This window comes from Dromaius novaehollandiae, chromosome 7 (genome assembly GCF_036370855.1).
Source record: "Dromaius novaehollandiae isolate bDroNov1 chromosome 7, bDroNov1.hap1, whole genome shotgun sequence".
NCBI classification, from domain to species: Eukaryota; Metazoa; Chordata; class Aves; order Casuariiformes; family Dromaiidae; genus Dromaius; species Dromaius novaehollandiae.
The window spans coordinates 44113544-44140688 of NC_088104.1; the positions used below are offsets into that span (position 1 = coordinate 44113544).

General features: G+C 61.3%; 3 protein-coding genes across 3 annotated transcripts; 1 reads left to right on the forward strand and 2 right to left on the reverse strand.

Moving 5' to 3' along the window:
• Nucleotides 1-60: 60 nt before the first annotated feature.
• On the reverse strand, nt 61-11953 carry LOC135328915 (lanosterol synthase-like). The gene is made up of 10 exons (XM_064515419.1): nt 11425-11953; nt 3756-3806; nt 3458-3607; nt 3019-3115; nt 2712-2817; nt 2115-2180; nt 1591-1671; nt 1144-1314; nt 610-688; nt 61-376 (listed from the first exon to the last, which is right to left on the reverse strand). The coding sequence occupies exons 1-10, from the start codon at nt 11551-11553 to the stop codon at nt 191-193; spliced, it is 1116 nt and encodes a 371-aa protein (XP_064371489.1). The 5' UTR covers nt 11554-11953; the 3' UTR covers nt 61-190.
• On the forward strand, nt 11552-21405 carry LOC135328945 (inositol 1,4,5-trisphosphate receptor-interacting protein-like 1; the record flags this gene model as incomplete). The annotated part of the gene is made up of 2 exons (XM_064515522.1): nt 11552-12989; nt 21392-21405. Coding segments are annotated over exons 1-2 (1452 nt in total), but the record flags the coding sequence as incomplete, so codon positions are not given.
• LOC135328946 (maestro heat-like repeat-containing protein family member 7) lies at nt 21381-26821 on the reverse strand. The gene is made up of 11 exons (XM_064515523.1): nt 26684-26821; nt 25860-26047; nt 25633-25770; nt 25336-25450; nt 24838-24972; nt 24352-24528; nt 24002-24157; nt 23039-23140; nt 22511-22610; nt 22078-22137; nt 21381-21761 (listed from the first exon to the last, which is right to left on the reverse strand). Exons 1-11 carry the CDS (start codon nt 26819-26821, stop codon nt 21556-21558), a joined length of 1515 nt encoding a protein of 504 aa, XP_064371593.1. The 3' UTR covers nt 21381-21555.
• Between the last annotated feature and the right edge of the window lie 324 nt (nt 26822-27145).

Below are 27145 nucleotides of genomic sequence, written 5' to 3' on the forward strand. Positions count from 1 at the left end.
GAAAAGGGTCAACAGAAAGCAAACGGGGACCCAGTGGCACCATGCTGGCACTCTCCTCCCTGGGAGATGCACTGGTCCAGGGCTGTGGTAAGACCAGCGTTGAGATCTTGCTTGAAATAGTCCTGTGCCCCCACGTGCCAGGCGATAGCAGAGACAATTTGGAGGCCACAGTGTCTGCAGTGGCCCAGGCTCAGGCAGACCAGGCCTCCTCTGGGGCTTTCCCTGCCCCAGAGGAGGATCTGGGCTGCAGCTGCCCAGCGAGAGGGCTGTTGGGATGCAGCCGGGAGAAACGCCCCAGTGTCCAGATGGGGAAGACGTTGCAGTAGGAGGTGTAGCTGATGGCGCACAACTTGTTGAACACTCCAGCAATGTTCTCCTGAGAGAGAAAAACAGCAAGGCGGTATGGGTGAGAGGGGACCCACTGCATCCCTCTCATCCACGCTCCTCAGTGTAGCATCGCCCTCTCTGGAAGCACTTCCCTCTACCCCACGTGAGCCTTGGGCTGCCGCCTCAGTACCACAAGCAGCCGGTTGTGCACAGCTGCACAGTGCCCAGGACAGCTGCAACACCAGAGGAACCCCTTGGAGAGACAAGAATGGATCTACATACCTGAGGCCAGTCCCCGTTGGGCAGCTGTTTATCGATCAACACTTTGATGCCCCTTTCCAGCACACTAATATCAGGGTACCTGCAAAGCACAGAGATGTAAACACTCCCAAATCTGGACCATCCATGTACCTCCATCCACGCGCTTAGGGAACTCAGCCATCTCCAGGATCCCCATGCTTGTCCCCGGCATGCCGAGTGCTTTGGGAAGACCCCTTATGACCCTAGCACACCAGACATAAAGAATATGGCAAAACTGTCCCAGGCCAGGGGCTTGCGGTTGCGACCCAGACTCCTGCTTTGCATGGGCCCCCCTTCCCCCAGGCATCAAGAGCCCCACCAGCCTGTGGACCACAGCTCCAGCCAGTCCCTCACCGCAGCAGGCTTGTGACCGACAGCATCTTTCAGGAAATGTCATACGGCACACGGCCGGGCCCAGGGCCCGTGCCAGCTCTTCCCTATAACTTGGCCTGCGTTTCCTATCTCACTATGTGCTCAGGGCCACACGGTGTCTGAAGAGGCGAGAGCTGCTCCTACCTGACAGCCATGAGTCCCAGCAGGGCCCAGCACGTATTGTGGATCTGCAAAGCGGCACTCTGCACGTACACGCGCTGCTCGCACGACTCAAAGTCTTCTCCCCAGCCACCATCTGCCATCTGCTTGGAGAGCAGGAACTGGCAGGCCCGGGCCACTTCTCTGCACGCAGCCCTGCAAAGATGGGGCAGAGAATCAGATGGGGCTGGGGGCCGAGGAGAGTTTGCACCCACGTGCCCCAGTCAGCTGGGAGCCAGGCTCTACCATGCCCATAGTGTGGGGCTGCCCAAGAGTTTCAGGCTCTGGCAGCAAGTGCCCTGGTCATATCACAGGCATAAGATTTGGGAGGAGGAGCTCTTGGGCCAGCCAGGGGATCAGCTCAGCCCCACCACGTGGTCCTGCCCCTGCCCAAGAGAGAGGGGCACGGGAAGCATACTGCCCCTCACTCACCCATCGCGGTATGTGTGCTGCATACAGGCAAATGCCTCCAGGCCAAACCAGGTGCCGTAGGTGAAACAAACCCCCCAGCTCCTAGGAGGGAAGGGAGAGCAGTAGTGTCAGGTTTGCACAGCCCAAGGGAGATGCAGGCTGCAACGCTGCTGGGGTCAGAGCAAGTGCAGAGCTGCACAGAGGCACCGACCCTGCAGCCGGTGTTTGCTAGGGCACAACCACATCCAGCCCCACCAGGACTGCTCCCAGCTTGCTCAGGAGGCAGCAGCCACTCAGGAACCAGAGGAGCTAGAGCCACCCCAGCCCTCAAGGACTGCCCAGGCCTCGTGCAGCGTGCAAGGTGCCTGCTCCATCTGGGCTGGAGGGAAAGGACAGGAGAGCAAAGCACACAGCAGCTGAAGGGGGGAAGAACTGGCCCCTGCTTGCCTTTCCCACACATCCTGCCAGCCACGAGCACTTGCCACCACGGTCCCTCTCATACTGGGGCTGCCGGGGAAAAGCCAGGCCCCAGGAGCACTGCTTACTCTTCCCACGACCCGTCGGCTCGCTGCGTCCTCCGACAGAAGTCCAGGCCCTTCTGCAGAGTCTCTCTGGTCGGGAGAAAGACGCCTGCTTCAAAAGCAGCCCAAGCTCAGTGGCTGCCTATGCAGCCATCAGTCCCTCCGAGGATTTGGTGGGCCCTTGCGAGAAGCAAGACAGCAGACAGGCAGCCTCACAGTCCCCATGGGATCTCACAGGAAAATCACGCACCACTTGGATGCTTTTCTGCCACGAGCTGGCACACAACAGGAAACCCAGCCAGCAAATGGTGGCAAGATGGAGGCAACCGCTAAGTGAAGAGACAGGCAGCTTCTTCACCAGGTCCCCCCTGCCTCATGCCATGAAGACAAATGGCCTGCGCCCCGCTCCTTGAGCCAGGCTAGGCCCCAGCCTCTTACAGGGAGCTCTGGTTTGGAGACGTCAGCAGCATCCCAGCCTTGAAGGTGCCAAGGGCAGCTCCATGCCAACACAGAGGGCCCTGACAAGGCTCAGCAGGGCCCGTCTCAGCTGGGGCCATGGCAGGCAGCATGGGTCACTGCAGCCTGTTTTCCCCCTGCCCCACTCTCCTCTCAGCGTCTCACCTCATCTCTGGGGCCCTGTGCTCAGGGAAGACCTCGTGGAAGTGTCTGAGCGCCTGCATGACGGCCGACGTGCACTCCACGTAGGTGTAGTCGATCATGATGTCACCTGCCGGGGGCAGGAGGACAGCAATGCAACAGCCCCTGGGCCAGGCAGCTCTCCCCGCAGCACGCTGCCGACCCCTTCCCTGGCCCCAGCGCACGCTCATCCCGCAGAGGGACCTGGGGCCAAGCCAGGCACCCACTGGGCACGGCAGGGCCAGCCCCTTTGCAGCGGGCGGGACAACCCGCCCCACACAGCTCCCCTTACCAAACACCTCCGAGGGGTTCAGCAGCTCCAGTAAGCGACCTCCTCGCTTGGTTTCATAGGTGCCAAAGCCTCCATCGGAGTTTCTCATGCTCAGCAACTGCCCAGACAAGCAGAGAGTGGGGACCCGACTGGCCCACAGGCAGCGCCACCCCAGTCCACCCCCGAGCCAGGTGTGAGGACAGAGTCAAGCCCACAAGCCCACAGGGCTGGCAAATAACTCACATCCCAACCCACAGCCATAGGCACACCCAAGCTGGACCATCACTCCAGAGACTTGTATCACAGTAAATATGGTGTCAGCATCGCTATTAGCAGGCCACAGGCCTTGTACCAGCTTATGCGATACCAGGCCTAGCAACTCATCAGGCCTTGCCTTCTCCTGTTTTAGCTCAGTTTAGCTGGCTGCATTTCCCACAGCCCCAGTTGTTGCAGCACTTACCACATTCACGGCGTCAAAGAGGCGCTCAGAGGGGACGGGCTTGGTTAGGAAGGGGCACTTCTCCTGCAGCAGCATCACCGACTTCAGCCCCTCTGCCGTGCAGTCAGCCACGATCCAGCCGCAGTCCCGGGTGCTGAAGGGGAAGCCACCCTGGGGAAGGGTCAGGAGGGCTCAGCAGCTTCCCCCAGACTTGCTCTCCCCTTGCACAGAGGAAGTCGCTGCCCCTCAGTCCCATCCCCTCTGCCCAAATTGCTGCCCCAAGCACCCATCCCACAGCAGCCAGCTCCAGCTCTGCTACCTTGTTCATATGGCAATAATATTTCTGGTAGTCGGCTGGGTTCTCCGGCATCTGCAGAGAACAAGAGCAACAGTGAGGGCAGGCAGAAGATCTCTTCAGAGGAAAACAGAGGTATTAAATAGGGCGGTAAGAAGACTCAGAGTCTGCACAGCCAGCACAACAGAGACACCGCCAACCGGCTCTGCTCGCCTGGCTGAACCTGAGGAACTCATGGGCGTTTTGGAGGCAGGACGTGAATTCCGGGACCTTCTGGGCTTCTGCCTGGAAATGGAGGTACACAGTCAGCACGGAGCTGCGGCCGACACGCACATCCCTCGGTTAGAAGAGGATGTGCTGGGATCTCGCTGACCTGCTGGTCTAGGTGCAATCAACTCCTGCCCTTCCTATAGCCCTTCCCATAGGTTTGCATTTATACTTCACTCAGATCCATCTGACTGTTTCCACTAGCAGCTTCTGCAGCTGGAGCTGGACCAGCCCTTGTTGCTGGGGCTGGAGAGAGGCATTTGCCTGGCCAGGGCCCACATGGCCGGGGAGTAACAGGTCAACAGCTCTGAGCAGCAGTGTGTCCACCCAGCCCTGGTGTGCAATGTGATGCCAGGATCCACACAGCAGAGCTCTGAGGGGATGTGCAGTAGGAGCCAGCAGTATTTGGGGATGGCCCAGGAGAGGCCACTCGCCTGAGGAAGCACACAGCCCTGAAGGGAGCATTACCTCCAGAAAGGCTTGAACGGCAAAGGCAGTATCCCAGAGCTGGGATCCATTTGTCCCCTGGAAGAGAGAGAGCAGGCAGGGAGAGGCAGCTGCCTGTGGCAGGAGGGCAGCCTGCCCCGGCTCTCTGGGGCAGCAACTCCCTCCTGCATTACCCCCGCGAGCTCCCTCCACCTTGCGTCTCAGCTTCGGGGTGTGCAGCACCACAGCTGATGCGCAGGCGCAGAGGGGACAGACACAGCAGCACAGGGATGGCAAGGGGACAGGAAAGGAGACAGCCAGCACGGCCTGTGCCAGGCACAGCCAGGACAGGACAGGCAGCCAGGGATGAGGAGCAGAGGGAGGCAACAGCCAGGAGAGAAGCACGGCAGTGTCCACATGCAGCATCTGAGCAGAGGGGCAGGGGCAGCTGGGGTGGGGGTGGGGGGTCTCTCTGCCATCCTGAGGGATGGACACCCCACCCCCCGCCATCACTCCCAGCCACTGGCCTCATCCACCCTGGGATCCACATCTGGGATGAGGTGCGAAGGGAACTAGCCCCAAAAGGAAACATCTCCTCCACTGGGCACCCACCCTGCGGGCTGCTTCAACACCTCTGCCAGCCACCCCCTGGGGAGCACGGCCAAACCCAGGGGTCCCTGGGGCACCCGGGAGCTCAGAGAGAGCTGTGCTCCCACGCTGTGCAATCTCACAGCCTTTCCCGTGGGGAAGCTCTGTAAGGGCAGTGGCTCCTACTAATCAGACTTCTCACACAAGCTACAGTTTACCCCGGTGAATTTGGCCAGGTTCGTTTCTAGCCCCGTGAGAAACTGCCACAGGCTCCAGAGGCCGTCTGATACTGTCAGGTCACACAGTCTCTGTTACTCTGTTTCAATACAGCTCTAGCCTTACAAGATGTATTTCTTAAACAGTAAGACTTGAAAGTCAGAATTACTCCTTGATCCATGGGCTGCAGAATGGGTGTTGTCTTAGCAGGCAGGAAAACAACACTAATCTCACTGTACATCTCCACGAGAGCTTTGGGGTGACCAGGTGCATTGTCAGTGAGCAGTAATATTTTGAAAGGAATCCTTTTTTCTGAGCAGCAGGTGTCAACAGTCAGCTTAAAATATTCAGTAAACCATGCTGGAAATGGATGTGCTGTCATCCAGGCTTTGGCGTTCCATTTATAGAGCACAGGCAGAGTAGATTTAGCATAATTCTTAAGGGCCCTCGGATTTGTGGAATGGAAAAGGAGCATTGGCTTCAACTTAAAGTCACCAGTTGCATTAGCCCCTAACAAGAGAGTCAGCCTGTCCTTCGAAGCTTTGAAGCCAGGCACTGACTTCTCCTCTCCAGCTATGAAAGTCCTACATAGCATCTCCTTCCGATATAAGGCTGTTACGTCTACATGGAAAATCTGTTGTTTAGCGTAGCCACCTTCACCAGTTATCTTCGCTAGATCGTCTGGATAACTTGCTGCAGCTTCTGCACCAGCACTTGCTGCTTCACCTTGCACTTTCATGTTACAGAGACTGCTTCTTTCCTTAGACCTCATGAACCAACCTCTGCTAGCTTCAAACTTTGCTTCTGCAGCTTCCTCACTTCTCTCAGCCTTCGCAGAATTGAAGAGAGTTAGGGCCTTGGTCCGGCTTAGGCTTTCGTTTAAGGGAACGTTGTGGCTGGTTTGATCCTCTATCCAGACTGCCAAAACTTTCCCCATATCAGTAATAAGGCTGTTTGGCTTTTCTCATTAACAGGCCTAATTTCAATAGTGTTGTGTCTCAGGGAAGAGGGAGGCCCAAGGAGAGGGAGAGAGACAGGGGAATGGCCGGCTGGGGGTGCAGGCAGAACACACACAACATTTATCGATTCAGTTTGCTGTCTTATACGGGTGCGGTTCGTGGCGCCCCAAAATGATTACAATCAAAGATCACTGATCACAGATCACCTTAACAGATAGAATAATAATGAAAAAGTTTGCAATACTGCGAGAATTACCAAAATGTGACACAGAAACACAAAGTGAGTACGTGCTGGGAAAAACGGCACCGATAGACTTGCTTTGTTGCCAGAAACCTTCAATTTGGAAAGACCGCAATATCTGCGATGTGCAATAAAGTGAAGCGCACTAAAATGAGGTATGCCTATACAGGTTTTATTCCTCTCAGGCTGTGTCCTGCTCAGGCTCCTGCACACCCCGAGTACCAGTACGTACAGTGCGCAGCTGCTTGCTGACAGTAGGCACCAGCAGCTCTGGCAGCTGCTGTTTCTGGTCCACAAAGTCCTGCCCGGGGGCTGGGGACCCACTCGGATTTCAGTGCTGAGGGCTGCAGGCTGGGGAGAGCAGGCAGCAGGGACCTTCCCCAGCCAAAAAGCCAAGACCCTGCAGCGTGACTTTGTAGGCGGGAACGCGCCTGGCTCCCCTCTCCTCTCCCAGAGTAGCCTCCTCCCAAAGCACATGGACAGCAGTGCTTGCAGTGACCTCTCTCATCTCTGGGCACCCCTGGAGCCCTGCTGCAGCTGGGGTTGTGCGACAGGCAGAGAAAAGCCTCTGGGCCTCTTCTCCACCTTCTAGTGTCTCTTCTTGCCTGGTGCCTGGTGCCTGCTCTCCTGCAGGCGCAGGTGCCCAGGTACCTTCTCATCAAGGCAGGGTTTGCCTCCAGCCAGCAGAGCACCTCGTAGCTATTGCAGCTGCACCCGTCCCAGCAGCCTGTCCCCAGGGGAGCTGAGCGTGTTTGGCCCATCTCCTGGGAAGGACAGGCCAGAGACCTCAGGGGGCTGAGTCCTGCGTGGCTGCGCTTGGCCTCTTCTCCAGAAACTCAGGCTTCGCTGCACTGCTCCAGGCTGTGCTAAGAAAACCTCCAGCAGGAGCTGTGTCTTCTCCTCCTGGCAGATTTAAGCCCCATGGCTCTGCATGTCTCCATTTCCCCCTCCAAGGCTGAGACCAGCCCCTGCCGCCCGGGGGCACGACGAGGCCTGGCAAGAGGCAGAGCACCTTTTCGGGCCTGCCAAGGTGTCCTTGGCCATGGCGGGTTTTACTCCTCCTTCCAAGCCTCCTTGCCCCAAGGCCTGTGCGGTGCTCTGCTCCCAGCGCCCTGGCACCATCCAACCTGCCTCCCCTCCACTAGTGCGCTGTCTCAGGTGTCCCCCGGCTTTGTCCCCCCGACAAAGCCAGCAGGCAAGCAAGAGCCTGCCGAGCAGGCCCCAGGGCGGGGCTGCGCAGAGAAAGCCCCTGCAGGGGCCCCAGGGTGAGGTGCAGTTGGGGAAACCAGCCAATGTGCTTTCCAGAGCAGTGGCCACCTTCACAAGCTGCTCACACTGACAAGCCGCACGGAGCAGCACTCTGTGCCCTCAACATCGGACTTTGTGCTGCAACCTGGTCGCTTTGGCCGCAGCTCTTGCCCACGTCGTTCCACGGACGGGCTTCAGGTGCTTGCAGGCTGCTGCACCATTTGAGGCATTGCTTCGCACACTTCCCTGAGTAGTGCCCACGCTTCCCTCCAGTTCCACCCCCGGGGCACCGCTCCGGCCAGCTCTGGGCCTTGGCACCAGCGGCAGATGACCCCATCCTCCCCGAGCAGCTCACCCACACCCCGCGCCCTCTCTGCTGGCGACCGCTTCCCCCCACGCAGAAGGGGCCTCCACAGCTTCACCACTTTCTCCGAGGCAATCAAAGGCTGTTCTGGGAGGTCCCCCTGCCACCAGCCTTCCAAACATTCAGCCCATTCTACCTCCTCCATAGTCACGGAAGTCATAGTTAAGGTGGGGAGGAGATGTTTTGGGTGTAGCTGAAGCTTCATAGTGTGCATGTAGTTGGAGCAGAGACCAAGGAACGCTGGCCGTGCAGAAGCACATGCATCCGCGTGAGGAGCAGACGGCTCAGCTGCAGCAGGAGTCTGGGGACATGATGCAAGAGCCGAGCGGGCTTGCCAGGAAAGCTGTGGTCTTCACTGCGTGGGACAGGTGGCAGTTCGGGGCCTTTGCTGGAGCCCTAGTGCTGCTCTTTGGGTCCGCTGGCTGGCCAGGAAGCAGGACCATGACATGGATTCTGGCTATGAGCACACCACCTCCCACAGTGACAAGGAGCGGGAACATGCTGACGCTCCAGTTCCAGTCATGGGCCTGAACGTGGTCTAGCAGCACGAGAACATGTGCCAGAGACACTTTCCGCAGACTGCAGAGGGCAATTCTCTGAGCACTTCCCTATGAGGGTGGGGATCTCCTGCTCTTTCCACCAAGCAGGACACAAAGGCCATGGAGTTTTACTAATACCCGGCCAGCTCCTTGGCACTTTCCTTTTAACTGGATACATGATCACAGCTCACGTGCACATGGAGTCTTTTGCGAGGCCCATAAAGGAGGAGCTCCCATTTCCACCAGGGGCTACTTTCTGCACCTCCCAGGACCATCCAGTCCGGCACTGGTCGTCTTGAGCTAATGCCCCAACCACGCCACATGCAGGGGCCCCCTCTTCAGTTCCCATGCTGGCAAGGTGCATTTCGTGGCCTACCATCTGTTGGAGCCCACTTGACCACCAGAACCATTTCCGTACCAAACTCATTCGCCTTTCTTTCTCATCACTCTCCAAAGAGTATGTGCTACGAGGGCATACGGCTCCTGCCAGATGTGCTCCTATGTGCACGTAGGCAAGCACACACGTTGCATGTGCAGAAACTACAGTCCTATACCAGGCATCTGTTGCTGAGCATGGTCACTCTTAATAAGAGAAGGTTCAGAAATGCATGCTACAGGGTTCAGAAATGCATGCTACAGGCATCCTCTCTGAGAGAAATGGGGTTTCTCTTGCCTGGAAAGAGGAGACTTCTTTCACCCAGAACCCCTTCCCTTTTTCTTTTACTTTATATTCCCTTTTCTCCTTCTCCTTCCCATTTCCCTTTTCCTTTTCCTCCCTTTCCCTTTCCCTTTCCTTTCCATCCCATCCCTCTTTTACCTTTCCCTTCCCCTCCCTGCTCTGCCCTCCCCTTCCCTGCCTCTGGAACCTAGACACAAACTTTGGCCTTGAATGGGCCTTAGCAGTGGTTACACTGGTGCACAGACTTGCCCCATCAGCTTTTCCTCTCTTTCTGATCCTTCTGGTCACTAGGGCACCTTCCTGCCCGCCTAGAGGCTCGTCCTTCTCCACATGCAGTTCCCTGGTGCCAGGGAGACGGCTCGTGTGCACAGACCTACTGCGCCTCCTTGTGCGCTGCACCCCCCAAAGCCGTCCTGCATGCGTCTCGCAGCGAGCTCACAAAATCACTCTTTGTAGGGGGAAAACCCGTAGGTGGCCACGTTGGTTGGAGCAGCAAGTCTCTCTGGCCAGGGTCACTGCAGGGCGCTTGCTGCTGCCTAGAGAGCTCTAGCGCAATGAGCGGGAAGCGACCAACGAGCCCTAGCCCACGCCTGAACTGGATACGGCCTCTGACAAGGAGAGGAGGGAGGGCAGGAGGCAGGCAGAGGGGAGCCTCCTGCTCTCTCTGTCCTCTGCCCACAAGCACCCACAGCGAGATGCCGGGGCCTGGGGAGTGCTGGGAGCGTGGACCCGTGAGTGTGCACAGGAGGCGGCCCCAGCGCTTCCCCAAGCAAGCTCCCTTCAGGCACGGATCAGGCCGACAGATGCACCCTGGCAGCCACAGAGCAGCTGCCCCACGGGCAACGGCGTGCCAGAACCGTGGGCCCCAGCGTGGCCTCTCCAGTCCCCGTGCCTGCACTTGCAGGGGGCAAGTTTGCAGCAAGAGACAGGAGCCACAGGCGATTTGCTGCTCTAACTGGGGATGCTCTTGTCATTACGCTTCATTGTCAGGACTCGCAGGGCTAAGTCCTGCCTCAGCAGAAGAAACCCAAGGGAAGAAGAGGGAAGGAGGAGGTTTGCCAGGCTCAAAAGGAACAAAGTCCTCATGGGAAGGGGGGGGGTGGGGCAGGACTTGCTCTCTTCTGGCCCTTCCCAAAGGCCCCAAGTTGTTTGATGCCTGCAAGGCGGAGCTCGTCCTCCTGGCTCAGAAAATACTGACTCTGTCTTTGTAAGTGGAGGACCTCCTTCCACAGGGCCCCTTTTTCTTTCTTAGAAGGGCTGAGGGCTGTTTGGGTGCTTCTGCCCACCTGGTGAGGGGGGCCCACGGGCATGCTGTGTGGCTGCTGCCTGGGCTCGTAGGTGGTGGGTGCCAGGGCCTCGGCTCTGGCTGCCCAGAACAGGTGTGTGTCACTACGCCAGGGTGGGCATGGCGGCCAGGGCTGGCCCTGGAAAGGGGCTGTGCCCCCGTGACAGCACAGAGGACAAGTCACAAAGGCAGGGGGCTGTCACCAGGGCACCCACAGGCATTGGCCCCGCAGCACTGCTGGGTTCACAGCAGTATGGCCTGGGCCAGCCCGGGCTGCGGCAGCCTCTGCAGGGTGAGTGCAGCAGTGGGGCAACACTGGACGGGACGAGGGCCGGGGCACCAATGCCAGCTCCCTCCCGGAGGTTTCCAGCGCTGCAGCAAGCGCTGAGCCATGCAGAGCAGCGCGTTGGGTCAGGGATGTTGGCACCCTGAGCGCTGGAGGCAGAGGTGCCTGGGGCTCCCAGTGAGCCCGGGTGCCCAGAGACGTGTTGGGGATGCGCCGGGCACTCGCAGCTCTGCGGGCCGCTGCTCCCTTGGCGGGGGGGCACGGGCCTCAGGACTCCCCATTCTGGTGGCACTTGCTCTTTCTGCACCCCTGCCCCCGGGGCAAAGCCTGGCCAGGGTGCTGGGCCTCAGGGGAGGGTTGGCAGGATGGGCCGGCCCCACAGTGTCGGCGTCTAGGCCCTGCGTCCCCTTGGAGCCTGCAGGCACCAGGGCCCAAGCGCTTTCCCTGGCGTGGCCCGGGGTCCCTGCTCAGGCAGCGCTCACAAATCCCAGCCTTGCTGCCTCCAAGCTCCCTCGCCCCCTCTCCCATCTTGCCCCTTTGTGCCTGCAGCTCCCGCCACCAATCCGCAAGCTCTCTCCCAGCTGGCCTGGCTCACCTGCTTCTCTCCCACCTCCTCTAGGTAGGCTATGGCTGGGGGTCTTGCGCTCCTCCTCGCCATGCTGGGCATTGTCCTGCAGCCGCTGAAGGTCAGTGACCACATGGATGTGGCCATGGAGCAGTGCATGCAGCAGCGCAAGGAGCAGGAGGTGGAGCTGATGACTCGGCTGCAGCAGGAGTTTGCGGAGATGATGCAGGAGCCGCAGAGCGGACTTTTCAGGAGAGATGTGGTCTTCGCCACCTGGGACCTGTGGCAGTTTGGGGCCTTTGCTGCAGGCCTTGTGCTGCTCTTTGGGCTCTTCTGGATGGCCACGGAGCAGGACTTTGATGAGTGTGACAGCAGCAGTGGCCTGAGCTCCTCCAGCAGCGAAGAGGAGGGGGAAGGCGAGGAGCAGGAGGCTGTGGGTGCTGTGCACTGGCTCTCTCCTGAACAGCAGCTGGACTGCCCAGGCAGGAGGGCCCTAGAGACCTTCTACCAGCAGCACCTCTGGGGGCCAGTGCAGGACGTGGCCCACACATGCAAGGTGGTGGAGGAGCTGGCGGGCAACCTCCTCCATGCCTGCCAGATGCTCTCTTTGACAACTTTCCTGCCACGCCTGGAATGGTGCATCGGTGTGGGCAGCATTTTTGAAGGCTGGAGCTACCACAGGCAGGACACCGTCTACAGGCTGCTCGTGCTCCTGAAGCCACCACCCGGGCACTCCTTCCACCTGAAGCTGGGCACCGGCGGGGAGCTGCCGGCGAGGCATGGCCACGTCCATGTGAAGCTGGAGTGCATGTGCGAGAGGGAGCAGCTGCTGGGGGACGTGCTGTGCTTCCGGCACCACTCCCAGATCCAAGTGCGCAGGTATCAGCGCCCCGGGCTCCTACACACCCTGTGCACTGGCTTCTACCTGGATGTGGAGAAAACCGCCCGCTGGTTCCAGCTCTTTGTAAGAAATGCCTGGGACGTGATTGCTGCGGAACAAAACTGCCAGCTGACAGTGCTGCCTTCCTCCCATTCCTGCAAGCTCCAGCTCACATGTGACTCTGGGAGAACCATGCACACTGAGATAATGCTGGGGGTGCAGCAAGACAACTCGGGGCTCTTCATGGGCAGCCAGGAGGCAGAGGCCGGCCTCAGCAGCAGCACAACTTGGCTGGAGAGCTGTGCCCTGCAAGAGCTGCTGTTCTTCAGATTCATGGCCAGGCAGGCCCCCCAGGGCAGCTGCCACCTAACGTGTCTGCAGCTCCTCACCTACCTCCTGGAGGACTCGGTGCTTTCCTCTGTCCACCTGAAAACAGTCGCCATGCACCTCCTGACACTGCTTCCCCCATCAGAGTGGTGCCCAGAGCATCTCCTGGAGCGGCTGAGGGATGTCCTGCGCTACCTGCACTGCTGCCTGGAGGAGAAACAGCTTCACCACTTCCTCCTAGGCAACAAGAGGGTGCCCAGGGAGGTCCCCCTGCCAGCGGCCTTCCAAACGGCCAGCCCGCTCAACCTCTTCCAGCGCCTGGCGCAGCAGCCCGACGCCCACGCCCAGGCACTGCGCGAGTTCACCGAGCTGCAGGATCGGCTCAGGAGCCTGTTAGACTGACGCCAAAAGACGGCTCTGCAAATGGAGCAAAAGCACACTTTGCGGATCCTCACCCAATCCCACTGAAGACGCCGTTGACAGGAGGCGTGCGACAGAGGCGCCTGTGATCACCTGCGCAGAGACTGCCCATCCTTTTGGAGAGATTCAGTTCCCCACGGGAGCACTGCCCTATGCACACACCCCAATAAAGTTGCCTCTTCTCACAAGCCCTCTGTCTGTGGCTGCCTCCGCCTGGGCAACGCTGTGTGGGCAACGCGGGCCCCATCCTGCCACAGGGATACACACCCAAGATTGCCTCGTGTCTGGGAGATGACCAGAAATCACAAACACTAGCACACGCCAGACTGCCCTATTTCCCCCAATCCCAGGAAGCTAGCTGACAGTAGCAAGGGTGCCTGCCGCACAGATGACATTTGGGAGGTGCATCAGATGTACGGCTGTCACACTGAACAGGCACAAAATAGGGCACCTGCGCCAGCGTTCGCACGGCCAGCAAGGTTAAAGCTTTGGCGATGGCCTGCACTCAAAGCAGGCACGCACGCCGTGCATGCCACGTGTCTGGGAAGTGCTGGCCGGCCTCATTGCAGCCGTGCGACACAACAGGTGCACGGATATGTGTATTTGGGACACCTGCGGCAGAAATACAGCCCTTGTGTGCTGCGGAAGACTCACAAGCTGTTTCATAACTATCACCTCAAAAGAGCTGCACGTGCCCGAGTGCTGGAGAAAGCCGGGCTGGTGTCCCGCACGCACTCAGTGCCTTGGCTTGCTCAGCGAGCTAACAGGAGTCGTACCACAGCTGCCCTACGTCCATCAGCTAGGGTCTGTGGGGTTTAGGGGCTCTCGGGGGGGCTGTGCTCTTACGACACCTGCTCTTGCCTCTTCCTGTAGCAGGCCCGGCAGGGCCCAGTTTGTGCTAGCCGTCGTTCCCAGCACAGGCCCTTGGCTGGCAATAAGCAACACCACCCCAGCCACTCCCAAAGGCACAGCAAGACGCCATTGCTAGCCACCAGCACAAGTGCAGGGGGCAGCAACAGGCACAATCAGTCACTGCCCATCTGCCAAAGCTGCCCCGGCCCTGCTTACACTGCCAATGTGCTTTCCAGAGCAGTGGCCACCTTCACAAGCTGCTCACATTGACAAGCCGCACGGAGCAGCACCACGGCTGGGGCCAAGGAGAGGGCAGGCCGGAGCGCTGACGCCTGTGCCCATGCCCAGTTGCTCCAGCTCCGCGGCAAGAACATCCCACCCGACTGAGGCCCAGCTGCGGCAGCTGCAAAGGCCGAGGCTCCCGGGCAGCAATGAGGCCACACAGAGAGCAAGGACCAGGGAGACAGCCAGGGTTCAGCATTGACCAGGCATTTGTCCTCAGGGGGAACCAGGCAGAGCGCTGCCTCTCACCCTCAACCAAGCTCACCCAGGGGCATGGGGCGGCCACAGGCACCTGCCGCTAGTGGATGGCAATGTCATCAGCCCCACGTCACTCTCACCCAAGGCTGGATGTCACCAGCCCTGTCCCCCAGCAGGCAGGGAAGGTGCAGGCTGTGCTAGGGAGGGCCCTGAGCCACATTTTTAACCCTGCTGCTCCCACTGCTGTGCCCACTGGGGGGTCAGTCTCCCCAGCAGGATGGCGGGCCTCAGCCCCACCTGCTTTGCTCAATGCTCAAAAGGCCTTTGCAAGAAGGAGCTAGGCCTGGCGGGGGGCATTGCCCAGATGCACTCAGCAGCCCTGGCATTTGCGGCAGCACCGCAGGGGACTTTGCTGCTTTAGCGACAGAACGGGGAGCAGGGCCCCAGCCCAGCTGGTCCCAAAAGGGGGCCCCAGCCGGCAGCTCGACGGGAGGCCAAGGGGCAAAACACCAGCTATCCCACAGCAGCAAGGACCTAGGAGAACAAAAGGCATGTTTTACTGCAGAACCCCCAGCAACACAACCTCCAGGCACCGCTCTGCTACCAGCACTGCGGCTCACACCCGTTTGCCCAGAGACCACAGGGCACTCGCAGAAACACTCCTCCTGCCACGTGAGAGCTCTAGGGCAGGATACAGACCCCAGCTCTCACCAGCACCTTCAGCAAACGGGGACAGCTTGCCCACAGACTCGCGGGCATGCACAGCACAAGAGCAGTCCTGAGGGCTAACCCACCCTGCCTTTCGCTGGGCTCCTGCTTCTTCCAGCCTGGCAGCCTTTCCCACGGGCACAGCGCGCTCCAGCCACTGCCTCTGCACAGCACGCAGCTGGGCAGCCCCCTGTGGCGGACAGAGGGGTGAACTTTTGCCTTAAACATTTCTTGGTACATAAGGTGCAAGCAAACCATAACCCCAAACAAGCCATCTGTTCCCGGCGGAAACAGGACTCAGCTGCTGCGACCCCCAAAACGGTCTCCCTGCGACCACCTGGGACACACCGAGCCTGCGCCGAACCAGGGCACAATCGGGCAGAGACTTTGGGACCTGGCCCTACTTCAGTGAGAAAGGGCCCCAGAGCTGGTGCAGGCTGGAAAGATAAGGGAGTTACAAGCAGTCTGCATTCCTATGCTTCACACTCCAGGAGGGAGGATGTGAAGGCTTTGAAATGAGGCCTGCTTGGGCACCAGGACCCTGGGAAACAAAGCCTCCTCTCACTGCTGAAACAGTGGTAATTAAGGGGGGGGTCTGGATTATATCCTCTTCCTCAGGACCTTGGAAGATAACACCTACTGTCACTGCTGGGGCAGTGCTAATTGCTGGAACAGCACCTCTTTGTGTTTGTGCCTTGAGAGACAAGGGTGGGACCCAAGGAATCAAAACACATCTGTCAGCAGAAACTGCAACAGTAAAGATAAGGGAGAAAAACAGCCTGCCTAGGAACAACCATGAGACCCAATAAGGAGCAGGAGACCCCAGACCTAAAAATTACTATTGGTCTGAACTACCGCGTGAGGGGTGGGAAACTTCATTTGAAAAAGCTATAATTGCCCAGGGGTTTCTTTGTTTGGGGTCCCTCTTCTGAGGCACCCGACTCGAGCTGTAACTACTGCACGCGTGTCATTACAATTTATTTATTTAATTTGCCTTGATTTGGCTCCGAACTTTTCAGCGGGAACCTAGGGTCGGACCCTGCTTGAGTTGTAATTACTGCGTCGCTAAAATTTACACCCAGGGTGAAGAGGACCAACCGGACGCCGCTGGATCCACGGGTGGTGATCTCTCTTTCCCTCTCCCCCTTTCTCTCTCTCTCTCTCTTTCCCCCCTTCGCCTTTCCCCACCTTTTCTCCCCACTCCATAGAAAATAAAGTTAAAAGGTTGTACGATATTTGACCGGTTTTAGCGTCTTAATCTCCTCCTTGGGATCGTAACGAAACCCCCCCGACACTGGATCGGGACACCCCCGCATGGCCACGACCCCTGCCAGGGGCACCCCAGAGCTCACAAGGCCACCGGAGGCACCGAGGGGCCAGACGTGCCGCCTCCCTCCTGCTCACCCGCCTGGCCCCGAGGCCACCCAGCCAACGCCATCACAGAGCCCCATGCTGCAGGGGCGGCTGCCTCGCAGCACGGCAGCGTCGGGCCACTGCTCCCACCCGGCTGCTCCCGAGCTGCCGCCTCGCCTCGCCTCGCCTCGCCTCGCCTCGCCTCGCCCACCCGCCGCTCCGGGCTCCGCGCTGCCCCCGCCGGCAGGCGCCTCCTGCCCCGCCCCCGCCGCCCCAGCACCGGCCCCGCGCTGCCCCCGCCCCCGCGCCCGCGCCTGCGCCTGCGCCGCACGCGGCCCGGCGGCCCCGCCCACCACGTGCCCGCGCGCCGCGGCGGCTCCCCCCATTGGCTGCGGCGCTGGACCGCGAGGGGCGGGGCGCGGCCGTTGGGGCGGGCTGCAACCGGCTGGGCCCGGTCCCGGGGGGTCTGGCCGCTGCGGCTCGGGGCCCGCTGCAGCCGCGCTGTTCAAACGCCGCCGTTTGTGCTGGAGTCGGCGGCTGCGCGGCACCGTTTGCCTCCTTCAGCTCCCCAGTGTGGTGGCTTCAGCTTTCCCTCCAGGGCAGGGACAGAAAATGCAGCTGCGCTGGCCTCTGTGCGCTTCCGAAGAGAACTGCTGGCTGTAGCAGGGGGCTGAGCAGCCTCCCTGCAGCCATGCCAGCCCCTGGGCTCTGCTGCTTGGCAGCGCGCCCACTCCAGAAGGCCGAGAAACCAGCCGCACCTCTCGTTGTGCCACAGCGCGAGGAGCAGCCCCAGCCCTGGGGGCTGGGCTCAGCGATGGCACTGCCCGGGCACAGGAGCGACAGCCTTCTCCCAGGGCAGCTCGTCACCAGCAGAGCACCCAAGTCAGCGACTGCCCAGAGGTGCAGCAGCTGCTGCCTCCAGCCCTCAGCTGCCATCCTCCCACTGCCCCACTGCTGGCTCCAGCCCCAGGCTTGAAGCCTTCACACGCCTTTTCTCTCCCTCTTCTCTCGCTTTCTTCTTTCTTTTTCTTTGGTGGGCGGGGGAAGAAGACATACAAGCCCTGGGAAGAGAAATCCGTTTCTCCCCTCCACAGCCCCAGGCCCTGCACCTACGGAGCTGATGTAGTTGGACACTGGCAGCCCTCCTCTTCCTCCAGTTCTCTTTGGGGGAGTTTGGGGAACAAGTGCCCTTGCTGGGGCAGTGCCTGGTTCAAGAGGTATGGTGGGCGCTGCCTCACAAGTGCAGCCATAGAGGCCTGGCCATGACTGCCACCTCGGTGTCTGGGGCAGGAGAGATGTCAAGGGGATCGCATGGCCTGCTGGTGGCATCATGAGCTCCCCAGGGCCATGGGGGCTGGGGCTGTGCATACAGTTTGTGCCAGCCCTGCAGCGTCAGCCCCGACACCTGGTTTCCCTCTCCTTTTGCCTGAGGATCTGTACACTGGAGATGGCTGTGGCACGTGCCAACTCTGGGCAAAGCCTGCAAAGTCTGAGAGACAGGAATTGGGAGGGAGAAAACATTCCTGCAGGTGGGCTGGGAAAGGTCATTAGCACCTGGAGGAGAGACTTCATTGTTAAAGAATAGCGCACTGAAACTGTCTAGAGGTAGCCGCTTAGCACAACTTGTATGGAACTTGCTTGGCATGGGTGGCTGAATTTGCTGGGGCCTTGGGCCGCACTTAGATAAAATAATGAACTTTTCCTTAGTCCAGTAAGAAAAGGGCCTCGGAGCTGGTTCAAGCTGGGAGGGTGGGGAGGTTGCAGGCAGTCCGCGTTCCTGCGTCTCACACTGGGAAAGGGAGGGTGTCTGCAGGAATGCGTCTCGCACTCCGAGGGGGAGGGTGTCAAGGCTTTGGAGTGGGACCAGTGCAGGGCGTTGGGACCTTGGGGGACGGGGCCTTGGCTCGCTGCTGGGGCAGTGTTGATTGTTGTGGTTTGGAATCGCCTCCTCCTCAGGACCTTAAGGCACAACAGTAAGACCCAACAAAAACAGAGGTACAACCGTCATCAGAGACCGCAAAAAAACAAAAATAAGGAGAAAGACAGCTTGCCTCAGAATGACGATGAGAGCCAATGAGGAGCAGGAGACCCCAGACCAAAAAATTACTATTGGTCTAACTACCACGTGAGGGGTGGGAAATGTAAGTTGAAAAAACTATAATTGCCCAGGATTTGAGGCACCCACCTCGAGCTGTAATTACTGCACGTGCGTCATTAAAATTTAATTATTTAATTTGTTTTGATTTGGCTGTGAAATTTTCTGCGGGAACCTAGGGTCGGGCCCTGTTATGGTGGCCGACAAGCCTAATTTCCATAACATTCATCCAGTTTGCTGGCAGAGCACTTCATAGCTATTGCAGCTGCACCTGCCCAGGCAGGCTGTCCCCAGGGCACCTGAGGGTGTTTGGCCCATGTGCTGGCAATGACAGGGTGGGGTCTTCCCCACTTCTTCCCCACCAGCCCAGCTGATAGGCTGCTGCCCTCGCTCACCCTTGCAGATGTCCTCCAGCTTCTCCTCGCCCTAGCGCTTCATGTGCTGCCTGATGAGCCCTAGGCACACACACAGCCCCTCACAGATCTTGCTCCCCAGCCCACCCCAAGCAGCCCAGCTCCCCCCAGGCCCTGCCCACCTTACCAGGCGCCCTCCAAAGTGCCATGTTACCCAGCATCCCCTGCCCAGCCACACACTGCTGGTACAGGTTCAGCAAGCTGCCTCCTCCTCACCGTGCCTGCTGTGTCGCACAACAGGATGAGGCCTCTGAGCACCGGCCCTCACATCACCCAGCAGTCACTCCGCAGATACCTCACAAGATACCCACTGCCCATCCTGCCCTCATCGCTGGGCCAGTGCCCCCTCCACCAGGCCTGCTGGCGGTCCCCTCTCCCCTCATCTCCAGCGACTCCGCCAGTTCCCATTTGCAGAGCAAAAGCTCCTCCCGTAACAAGGCATTGGAGCTGGCTGCTGCGCAGAGGGTGCAGACGCAGGCCAGAAACCACAGCTTCTCGGCCCCTTCCTCATACCAGCAGCAGGGGGACAAAGAGAGCGCGTGAGAGGGCCAGGGGCAGGGCCAGCAGGACCAGAGCACTGCAGGGCCTGCAGCGACAGTGGGGCGCCTGCACGGGAGCAGCCCTCCACAGCCAGCAGCCCTCCGGGGGCTTCTGAGCGTGGCGCAGCCCGAGGGACCCCGAGGGACCCACCGGCAGAGGCGGGCACAGCCCCGAGGGAAATGGCGACACTCACCTCCCCTCGGCATATGAAGAAGGCGCCCACATACTGCAGGGCTTCCGCCTCCTCTCTGGAGAGCAGGCAGAGCTACAGGGCTGGCAGCGAGAGGAGAGGAGCCAGCCGAGCCCTGTGCCCCACCGCACGCCTGCGGCCACGCACACAGGCAGCCCTGGGCTGGGCACCTGCACCGGGACACGGACACCGCGGCTCCCTGGGCTCGCCAGGCCACTTGGTGGCAACGTTTGCAGCTGTAGCAGATTAACTTGGCTGCCTGTTTGGGGGCTTTGTAGAGAGGAGAGGCAGGCCAGGAGAGCAGCTGCTTCTGGCAGCTCTTTGCAAATGACATCCTTCCCCTGGCCACAGATGGCTTTTGCATTGGGCCGGGAGATGGGGGAAGAGAGCAGCGTCCAGGGATGAGGGCTGCGGCACCCAAGCTTTGTCGTAGCTTTCAGTTTCTTGCCGGAAGGGGGATCCCAGCAGACTATGCTGTGCTTTGCAATGAGGGGAGCTACTGGGCATCTTGGTGCACGGGAGGCCAACGTCACCGTAACTCTTTAGGGCCCCCTCTCGTTGCCTCGTGTTGTGGCTGTGAGTCTGTACAGCTGCTTGCGCTGAAACTTCAGCTCGCTTCGAAGGCATAATGCTAAACCTCCTGCAGCAATAACTGGCTTGTTGCCAGTAAATAGTCACCAGGGCTAGATAAGGCGTTTGCTTTTGGACCACGTTTCTGGCGTTTTTGCTTCTGAGTGCGGCATTCAAGCAGTTACGTGCTGTGGCTGGACAAATATCAAGGGCTGCAGGCTGCCGTGAATCAGCCTTGTGACACAAACTGCGCTTTGCCCCAGTCAGTTTGGCCAGGTTTGGTTTTGGCCCTGTGAGAAACTGCCGGCTGCCCCAGACACTGTCAGGTGTGACCCCGAGTCTGATCTGGTGCTGTCAGGTCTCACAGTCTCCACGCCGACGTTTCCCTGCGGGCTTTACTCTTCCCAGAGCAGCTCTTACTGCTCAGCCACCTGCGCCCCCCGAGTGGCAGTGCTCACAGGGGGGCAGCCGCTTGCTGATGGCGGACACCAGCCACTCTGGCTGCTGCTGCTTCTGGCCCGCCAAGTGGTGCTCAGGGGCTCCCGGGGGCTGCGGCCCTGCTCAGAGTTCAGGGCCCAGGGCCACGGGCTGGGGAGAGCAGGCAGCGGGGACCTTCTGCAGCCAAAGAGCCAAGAGCCCGCAGCGTGACTTTGCAGGCGGGAAGGCACATGGCTCCCCCTGCTCTCCCAGCGCAGCCGCCTCGCAAAGCACATGGACGGCAGTGCTCGCAGTGGCCCCTGCCATCTCTGGATGGCTGGAGCCTCTAATACGTGTGCTGAGCTCTGGGCCCTGCTGCGCTGGTGCCTGCATGGGCAAATCCTGCGGGGCCTACCAGAGCATCCCAGCAGCCTGCTAACTCCTGGGCTCAGCCACACCAGGGGAAGCCAGCGCCAGCGAGGGGCCAGCTCCGGGCCCTTCCTCATGCAGAAGAGGTCATGGCTTTGCAGGGCAGAACCCTGTCAAGACTGCTGCCATTCCTGACCCTGCTGTCAGGGGAAACGGGGTGCTTCTCTGACTGCTGGGAAGGGGGGTATGTTGTGGCTGCCCTAGACTGCTGGAGAGCGTGTGTGCCCTCCCCCTCCCAGGGTGACCCCGATTCCTTCAGGACCGGAGTTTTCTACCCATTCCTTTGCCCAAAGAAAAGACACTGAGCCGTGGTGAAGAGACAGGGCTGCTTCTTTGGGGAAAGCCCAGCAGAGGGGGGACTGGCAGCACAAGCCTGGGACGGGCTGGGCCTGAGGGCCGGAGCTGTCCTGCGGGCAGGGAGAGAGGCCAGGAACCCCCCGACTTCCCCGCACACTCAGGTGGCCGCTGCGGGCAGAGCAGCCTGGCATCAGGAGGCAGCCGAGCTCCAGCAGCAGACACAGTCACCGCGCAGAGGACAGTGCCACCGCTCCCACGCTCTCCTCAGGCGGTAGCACAGGCCTTGGAGGGTGCCTGGGGAGGGAGTCATCTTCCCTGGAGCTCTCAGGAGCAGGATGGTTTGCGTCGCCAGGCAACAGACGGACGGGCTGCTGTCCTCCTGCAAGCCTTGCAGGGCTGAGAGAGAAAGGAGCAGAGCAGAGATCAAGGCACTGTGTCTGCACAGACGCCAGGCATCCCCTGCTGACGCAGCCAGTCCCACCCAGCTCTTCCCACAGCCAGGAGGCAGCAGGAGCAAGAAAGGGACGAGGTGGGAGTTGCTGGCCAAGACCGTCCCAAAGGCTCCTGAAATCTTCTCTCTACTCTACCCACAGCGGCCCTGCTCTGCACGGGCAGCAGAGCCCTCCTCGCCTGGGGCAGGAGTGGCAGCTCCCTGCCCAGCATCTGTCTGCCTCCCACCAGCCCTGCCTGACACCCTGCTGCCCTCGCTCACCCGTGCAGATGTCCTCCAGCTTCTCCTTGCTCCGGCCCCTCAGGTGCTGCCCGACAAGCCCTAGGCACACACACACAGCCGCTCACAAATCCGGCTCCCCAGCCCACCCCCAGCAGCACAGCTGCCTCCAGGCCCTGCCAGCCTGGCCACGCTCCCTCCTCCCTTTTGCAGCGCTGACGCCAGGGCGCTCCGCACTGCGTGCCACCCAAGGGTCTTGCTGTGAGGGCACAGCAGGAGGCTCCCAGCAGCCCCACATGTGTGGGCAGAGATGGCAGAGGGTGACACAGCCCCTGGGCACCCAGGCCCTGCATCGGGCGCTGGGGGCTCCAGCAGACACAGCTGCAAGGCTGGTCCTTGCTGCCAGCACAGCAGCCGGGGGGGCTGAGGCCGAGGTGTCCGGGGACAGAGAGGGACACCAGCGGTTGGGGCTCACCAGTGAACCTCACGGCTGCCTCTCGCAAGGACTCCTGTGGGCTCTCCAAGTATGTCAGGCTCTGGTGCAGGTACTCTTCTGCTCTTCTGGCCCTCACCAGCTGGGGAGAGCACAAGGGCACGGGCTTGGCACACCCCTCCCTCACCCAGCCAGGCAGTCCCTGCGCCCAGGACCGGCCTTGCCCTGCCAGGACGCTCATGGCTCCCACACACGAGCTGGGCAGTGCCGAGCTTCGGAGGGAGCAGAGGGCAGGCTGCTCCCCAGGCATGCTGAGGTGCCCTCCTGCTGCCAAGGCCCAGCTGGGCCAGGGGCTGCTTTAGCATCCCAGGGGGCAGCGAGGGCAGAGGAGCCTGGAGAAGAGCTCGCCAGGGCAGCGTGCTTGGAGAAGGGCAGCGTGAGTGCTGCTCCAGCCTGGCGGCTTTGGGTGCCAGCCAGGGCCAGGGGCACAGCTGCCTGCCCCACACACTGGGCATGGAGGGGGACAGGCCTTGCGCAGGCTGGCTCTGGGGGCTTTGGGGCCATCCTTACCAGGCACTCGCCGATCCTCCACGTCTGCGCTGTCTCAACCAGCTGCCTGAGCTGCTTCCACTTGAGGAAGTTGGCAGCGCGAAGGAGGGCTTCCCGAGAGGCCTGCACAGCAGCAGAGACGGGGAGATGCCACCGCAGCCCAGGGGACAAGACCCTGCGTCCCCCTGCTCTTGGCAAGTCTCGGGGCCTTGCCTGGCCCACCATGGGAAGAGGCAGCAGCTGGGCACCGACTCTGCCACGGGGTTCAATACCCTGGGCAGAGACATGGGGCACCCACCACCTCAGGCACCTCGTCCTGCTGCGGCAGCACAACAGAGAGCCCCAAGAGCTGCTGAGCTGTAGCCAAGGCCAGGAGGAGGCTGAAGGGCTGCAGTCACAGAGACGCCCAGGCAGGACTCGGCCACAACTACCTGCCACAGGCATTGCCCCTGCGGGTGCTCGGCTGCCCGGCCTGCGCCCTTGCCCAGACTTGTGCCCCCGCCCCAGAGCTGGGTAGCCGGGATGCAGGGCCCGGCCCCTGCCCTCACCGCACCTCCCTCCCTGGGGCTCTCCCCTCCCCAGGCTCGCAGGCTGGGGAACAAGTTGGCTCCCCAAACTCCTTGCAGGTGCTGCCTCCCTCTGCGCAGGCCAAGGGCACTGGGGGCACACGCTGAACGTGGGGAGCAGGGTGTCTCCTCCTGCAGTGCTCTTGCCTTAGGCAGCTGGGGCATGCCCCAGGCCAGACATCTCCAGGCCCCTGCTGGGGCAGGGCACGGTGGCAACAGGAATTGGGGGGCAAAGCCTGGCCTCGCACACCTGCAGGGCTAGCTGCGAAGCCCCTAGGCACTCCAGGGCTTAGACATTTGTGGCCATGGACTGCGGCGGAGCCCTGTGGGACCGGGGAAAGCAGGTCTGGGAAAGGCCCCTGCCCAGCTTCTCATTCCCTGCTTCGAGCCTTCTAGGGCCCTGGTTAGAAAGCCATACCTGGCGCACGCTGCAGCTCTCGTCCTCCATGTGGAAGAGCAGTGGCAGCAGGCTGCTGCGCACTTGCTTCTGCAGCTGCTGGTCTTTGGTGCCCAGCACAATCGCCAGCACATCTCTGAAGAGCCGCGTGGAGAGCACTCGCACCTGGACAGCGTCCTGGTGGGAAGGAAGAGGGGGCACCTCAGTGCTGGCTGCTCCAAGCCCACGGTCTCCCTCGCGCCCAGCCCTCCTGCCGGCGCTGCAGGGGCCGAGCACAACACGGAGCAGCCGAGGGCAGAGAGGGCACTGGCGCAACGCAGCCCCCCAGCCCAGGACACCGGCAGGGGCCCTGGCTCTCCCCCCAGCCTTACGGCATCAAAGAGCAGCAGGAGCTCCGCGGACAGCTGCGGAGCAATGCTGGCCACCGTCTCCTCGCCCATGACGTGCACCATGTGTCGCAGCACCACCAGGGCCTTAGTGCTGATGTCGCTGTCCGCATCCCGCAGTTGCTCCATGATGAGTGGCAGCAGGAAGTGCATTTCTCTTACCTGTGTGAAACACCACCGCGTTTGCTGAAGAAGTAGTGGACTGCCCAGGCAAAAATGCCCAGCTTGTTAGACACCCGCTTCTCCTCTGGCTTCCCAGAAGCTGGCATGGCGGTTACTGCAGCAACCTGCTGCCAGGCAGGGCTTAGCGGCACAGCCATGGCAGTGTGGGGGACTGGGGGCGTAGGGAGGGAGGAGAGGGCAGCACCGGCTCCTCTCCACCTGACCACTCGCCCCCTTCTGTGTGTTCCCCAGCACCCTCACCCAGCCCCACGCTGCCCGCACAGCTTCACCTGCCTGTCCCCTGCTCACCGTCTGCGGCCTCTTGCACAGTAGGACGAGGCCTCTGAGCACCAGCCCACGTATCACCTGGCTGCCATGCTGCAGATACCTCGCAAGGAGCAGCAGGATATCATCATCTTCGCAAAGGTCCGGGCAATCCACAAGCTGAAACACATGTTGCAGGGAGACAGTGCCAGAGCCGGCAGGACTCCCTGCATCGTGCCATGCCGGCTCCCACCAGCAGCTCAGGGCGAGGGCACCAGGCCCGCACAAAGCCTGGCCCCAAGGCAGCAGTGAGTGCGGAGGGCCCCCGGGGCGGCTCCTCCGCTCCTCTCCACCATCCACACAGCAGGCACCAAATCCACGTGGGCACAAGAGTTACCCCAGCGCGGATGGGCCAAGCCAAGGCTACAAGTCGCAGTGCACCCACTGCCCCAGCTCCACTCACTGCCGCCCACCCCCCAGCACGGGCACGGGAGAGCAGAGGGGTGAGAGGCACCCCAGAGGCAGCCCTGCCATCAGGCTCACCTCCACGAGGAAAGCCAGGATGGAGATCTCCTGGGAGGGCTCCTCCAGGCGGAGCAGCACTGCCAGCTGGCGCAGGAGGTAAACTCGCAGGCTTCTTGGGGTCTCCCTCATTTCCCTGGCAGAGGGAAGAAGGCACTGGTGGCCTGAGCAGCCCAGGCAAACCTCGGCCATGCCTTGGTCACAAGCGCTGAGGCTGCAGCCCCTTTCTTGGGGAGCTGGGCACCCCCACGGGCTCTGTGGGGCACCGCATCTGCAGGGGAGAAATGCTGGGGCAGAGCGGGCACAAGGGGCTCTCACCTGGCCAGCAAAGCCACTCCGCTGTGGTGGGTCTCAGCGCGGAGGAGCATGTCCCAGCCACCCTTCCTCGCCATGAGCAGCACCTGGCGCTCGTAGCCGGCACGGCAGAGCAGCGCTTTCATGGCCCGCACTGCGGCCCTGTGTGTGGAGCAAACACCAGGTCACACTGGCACCCCTGGCCCCGCCTATAGGTCCACAGCAGAGACAACGGGGCTGGCATGGAGCACCTGACGGGGCTGGTGAGAGCAGACTCTTCCCCTTGGCATTGCCTCCAGCACATCTCAGCCTCCTCCGGCGTCAGCGCTGCGGTGACAGAAATCTGGAACAGCAGCGCCAGGAAGAGCTGGGGGAAAAATGCCTCCACCTGCGGTGGGCAGGGGGGCCGCTGGAGGATCTCCTGCAGCGCCATGGTTGCCTGCAGAAAACACCCAGAGACAGCTCTCACTGCGGAGGTGCCCTTGTTGCACGGCCCAGTCTTGGCAGCGATGCTTGGGCGCTGCCCTGGGCCACGGGGCAGTGAAGCAGTGCCTGGCCTGGCTGTGCAGCCAGGGCAAAGCCATGGGAGCTCTTGGGGCTCAGCTCCTCTTTCTGCCCTGGGCACAACAACCCTTTCTGCGCTGGTAGGAGGTCTCCCTGGGCGGGGGGCGGGGGGGTGGCCCTCCATGCACAGGCCTGCCTGGGCTGTGCCTTGGTCCTGCCGGGCCCCTAAGCATGCCCCAGCCCCTAATCCTGCCCCTAACCCACGTTGCCAGCCCACCAAGCACAATGCAGACACAGAGGAGGGCGGAGGGCCACCCACGCAGGGCTCCCGCCTTGTGCACAGGGGGCTCCAGCGGTGAGCAGCAGCCCAGCGTGCTGGTGTGGCGGGGGTCAGGCACTGGCCAGGGCCCCGCCAGCCGTAGCCCTCCCTCACGCACTGTGCCTGTGCGCCCTGGGGAGGTCAGGGCTTGGCGGCGGATGGGGAAGGGCAGAGGGGGCCCTTTCTGTGGCCTCTCGCCCACAGAGGCCAGTGCAGCCCTAGGGGAGAGCGAGGCTTCCTCCACAAACGCACGGTCAGGGGAGAGATGTCCATGTGGTCCCCATCCAAAATCAGCGACGCCTTGTGCACTGGCCAGTCCAACAGCACGTCGAACAGCTCTCCCAGCACCTTCTCCGCAGCCGCGGGCTTCGACGCCAGCACCCTCCACATGGCCGCGGCAGCGCTGCAGGCCCAGAGCGCCCTGTCAGCGGGTGCCGCAGCCGCAGCGCCGTGGCCTGGGCAGCCCCACAGGGCCTGGGCTGGCTGCCAGCCCTGCCGCTGCCCGCTGCCCGCTGCCCCGTGCCGGCAGCACCCAGCCGGCCCTGCCCCAGCAGGCACCACACCGCCAAGCTCAAGTCCCTTGTGGGGCAGGGAGGGAGCCAGGCGACCGGGCTCAGGGGCCCAAGGCAGCCAGGCTTGCTCAGCTCTGGCTGCTGCAGCCCTGCCTGAGGCAGCGGGGCTGGCACACGGGGACACCGGGAGGGCCCAGCCCCT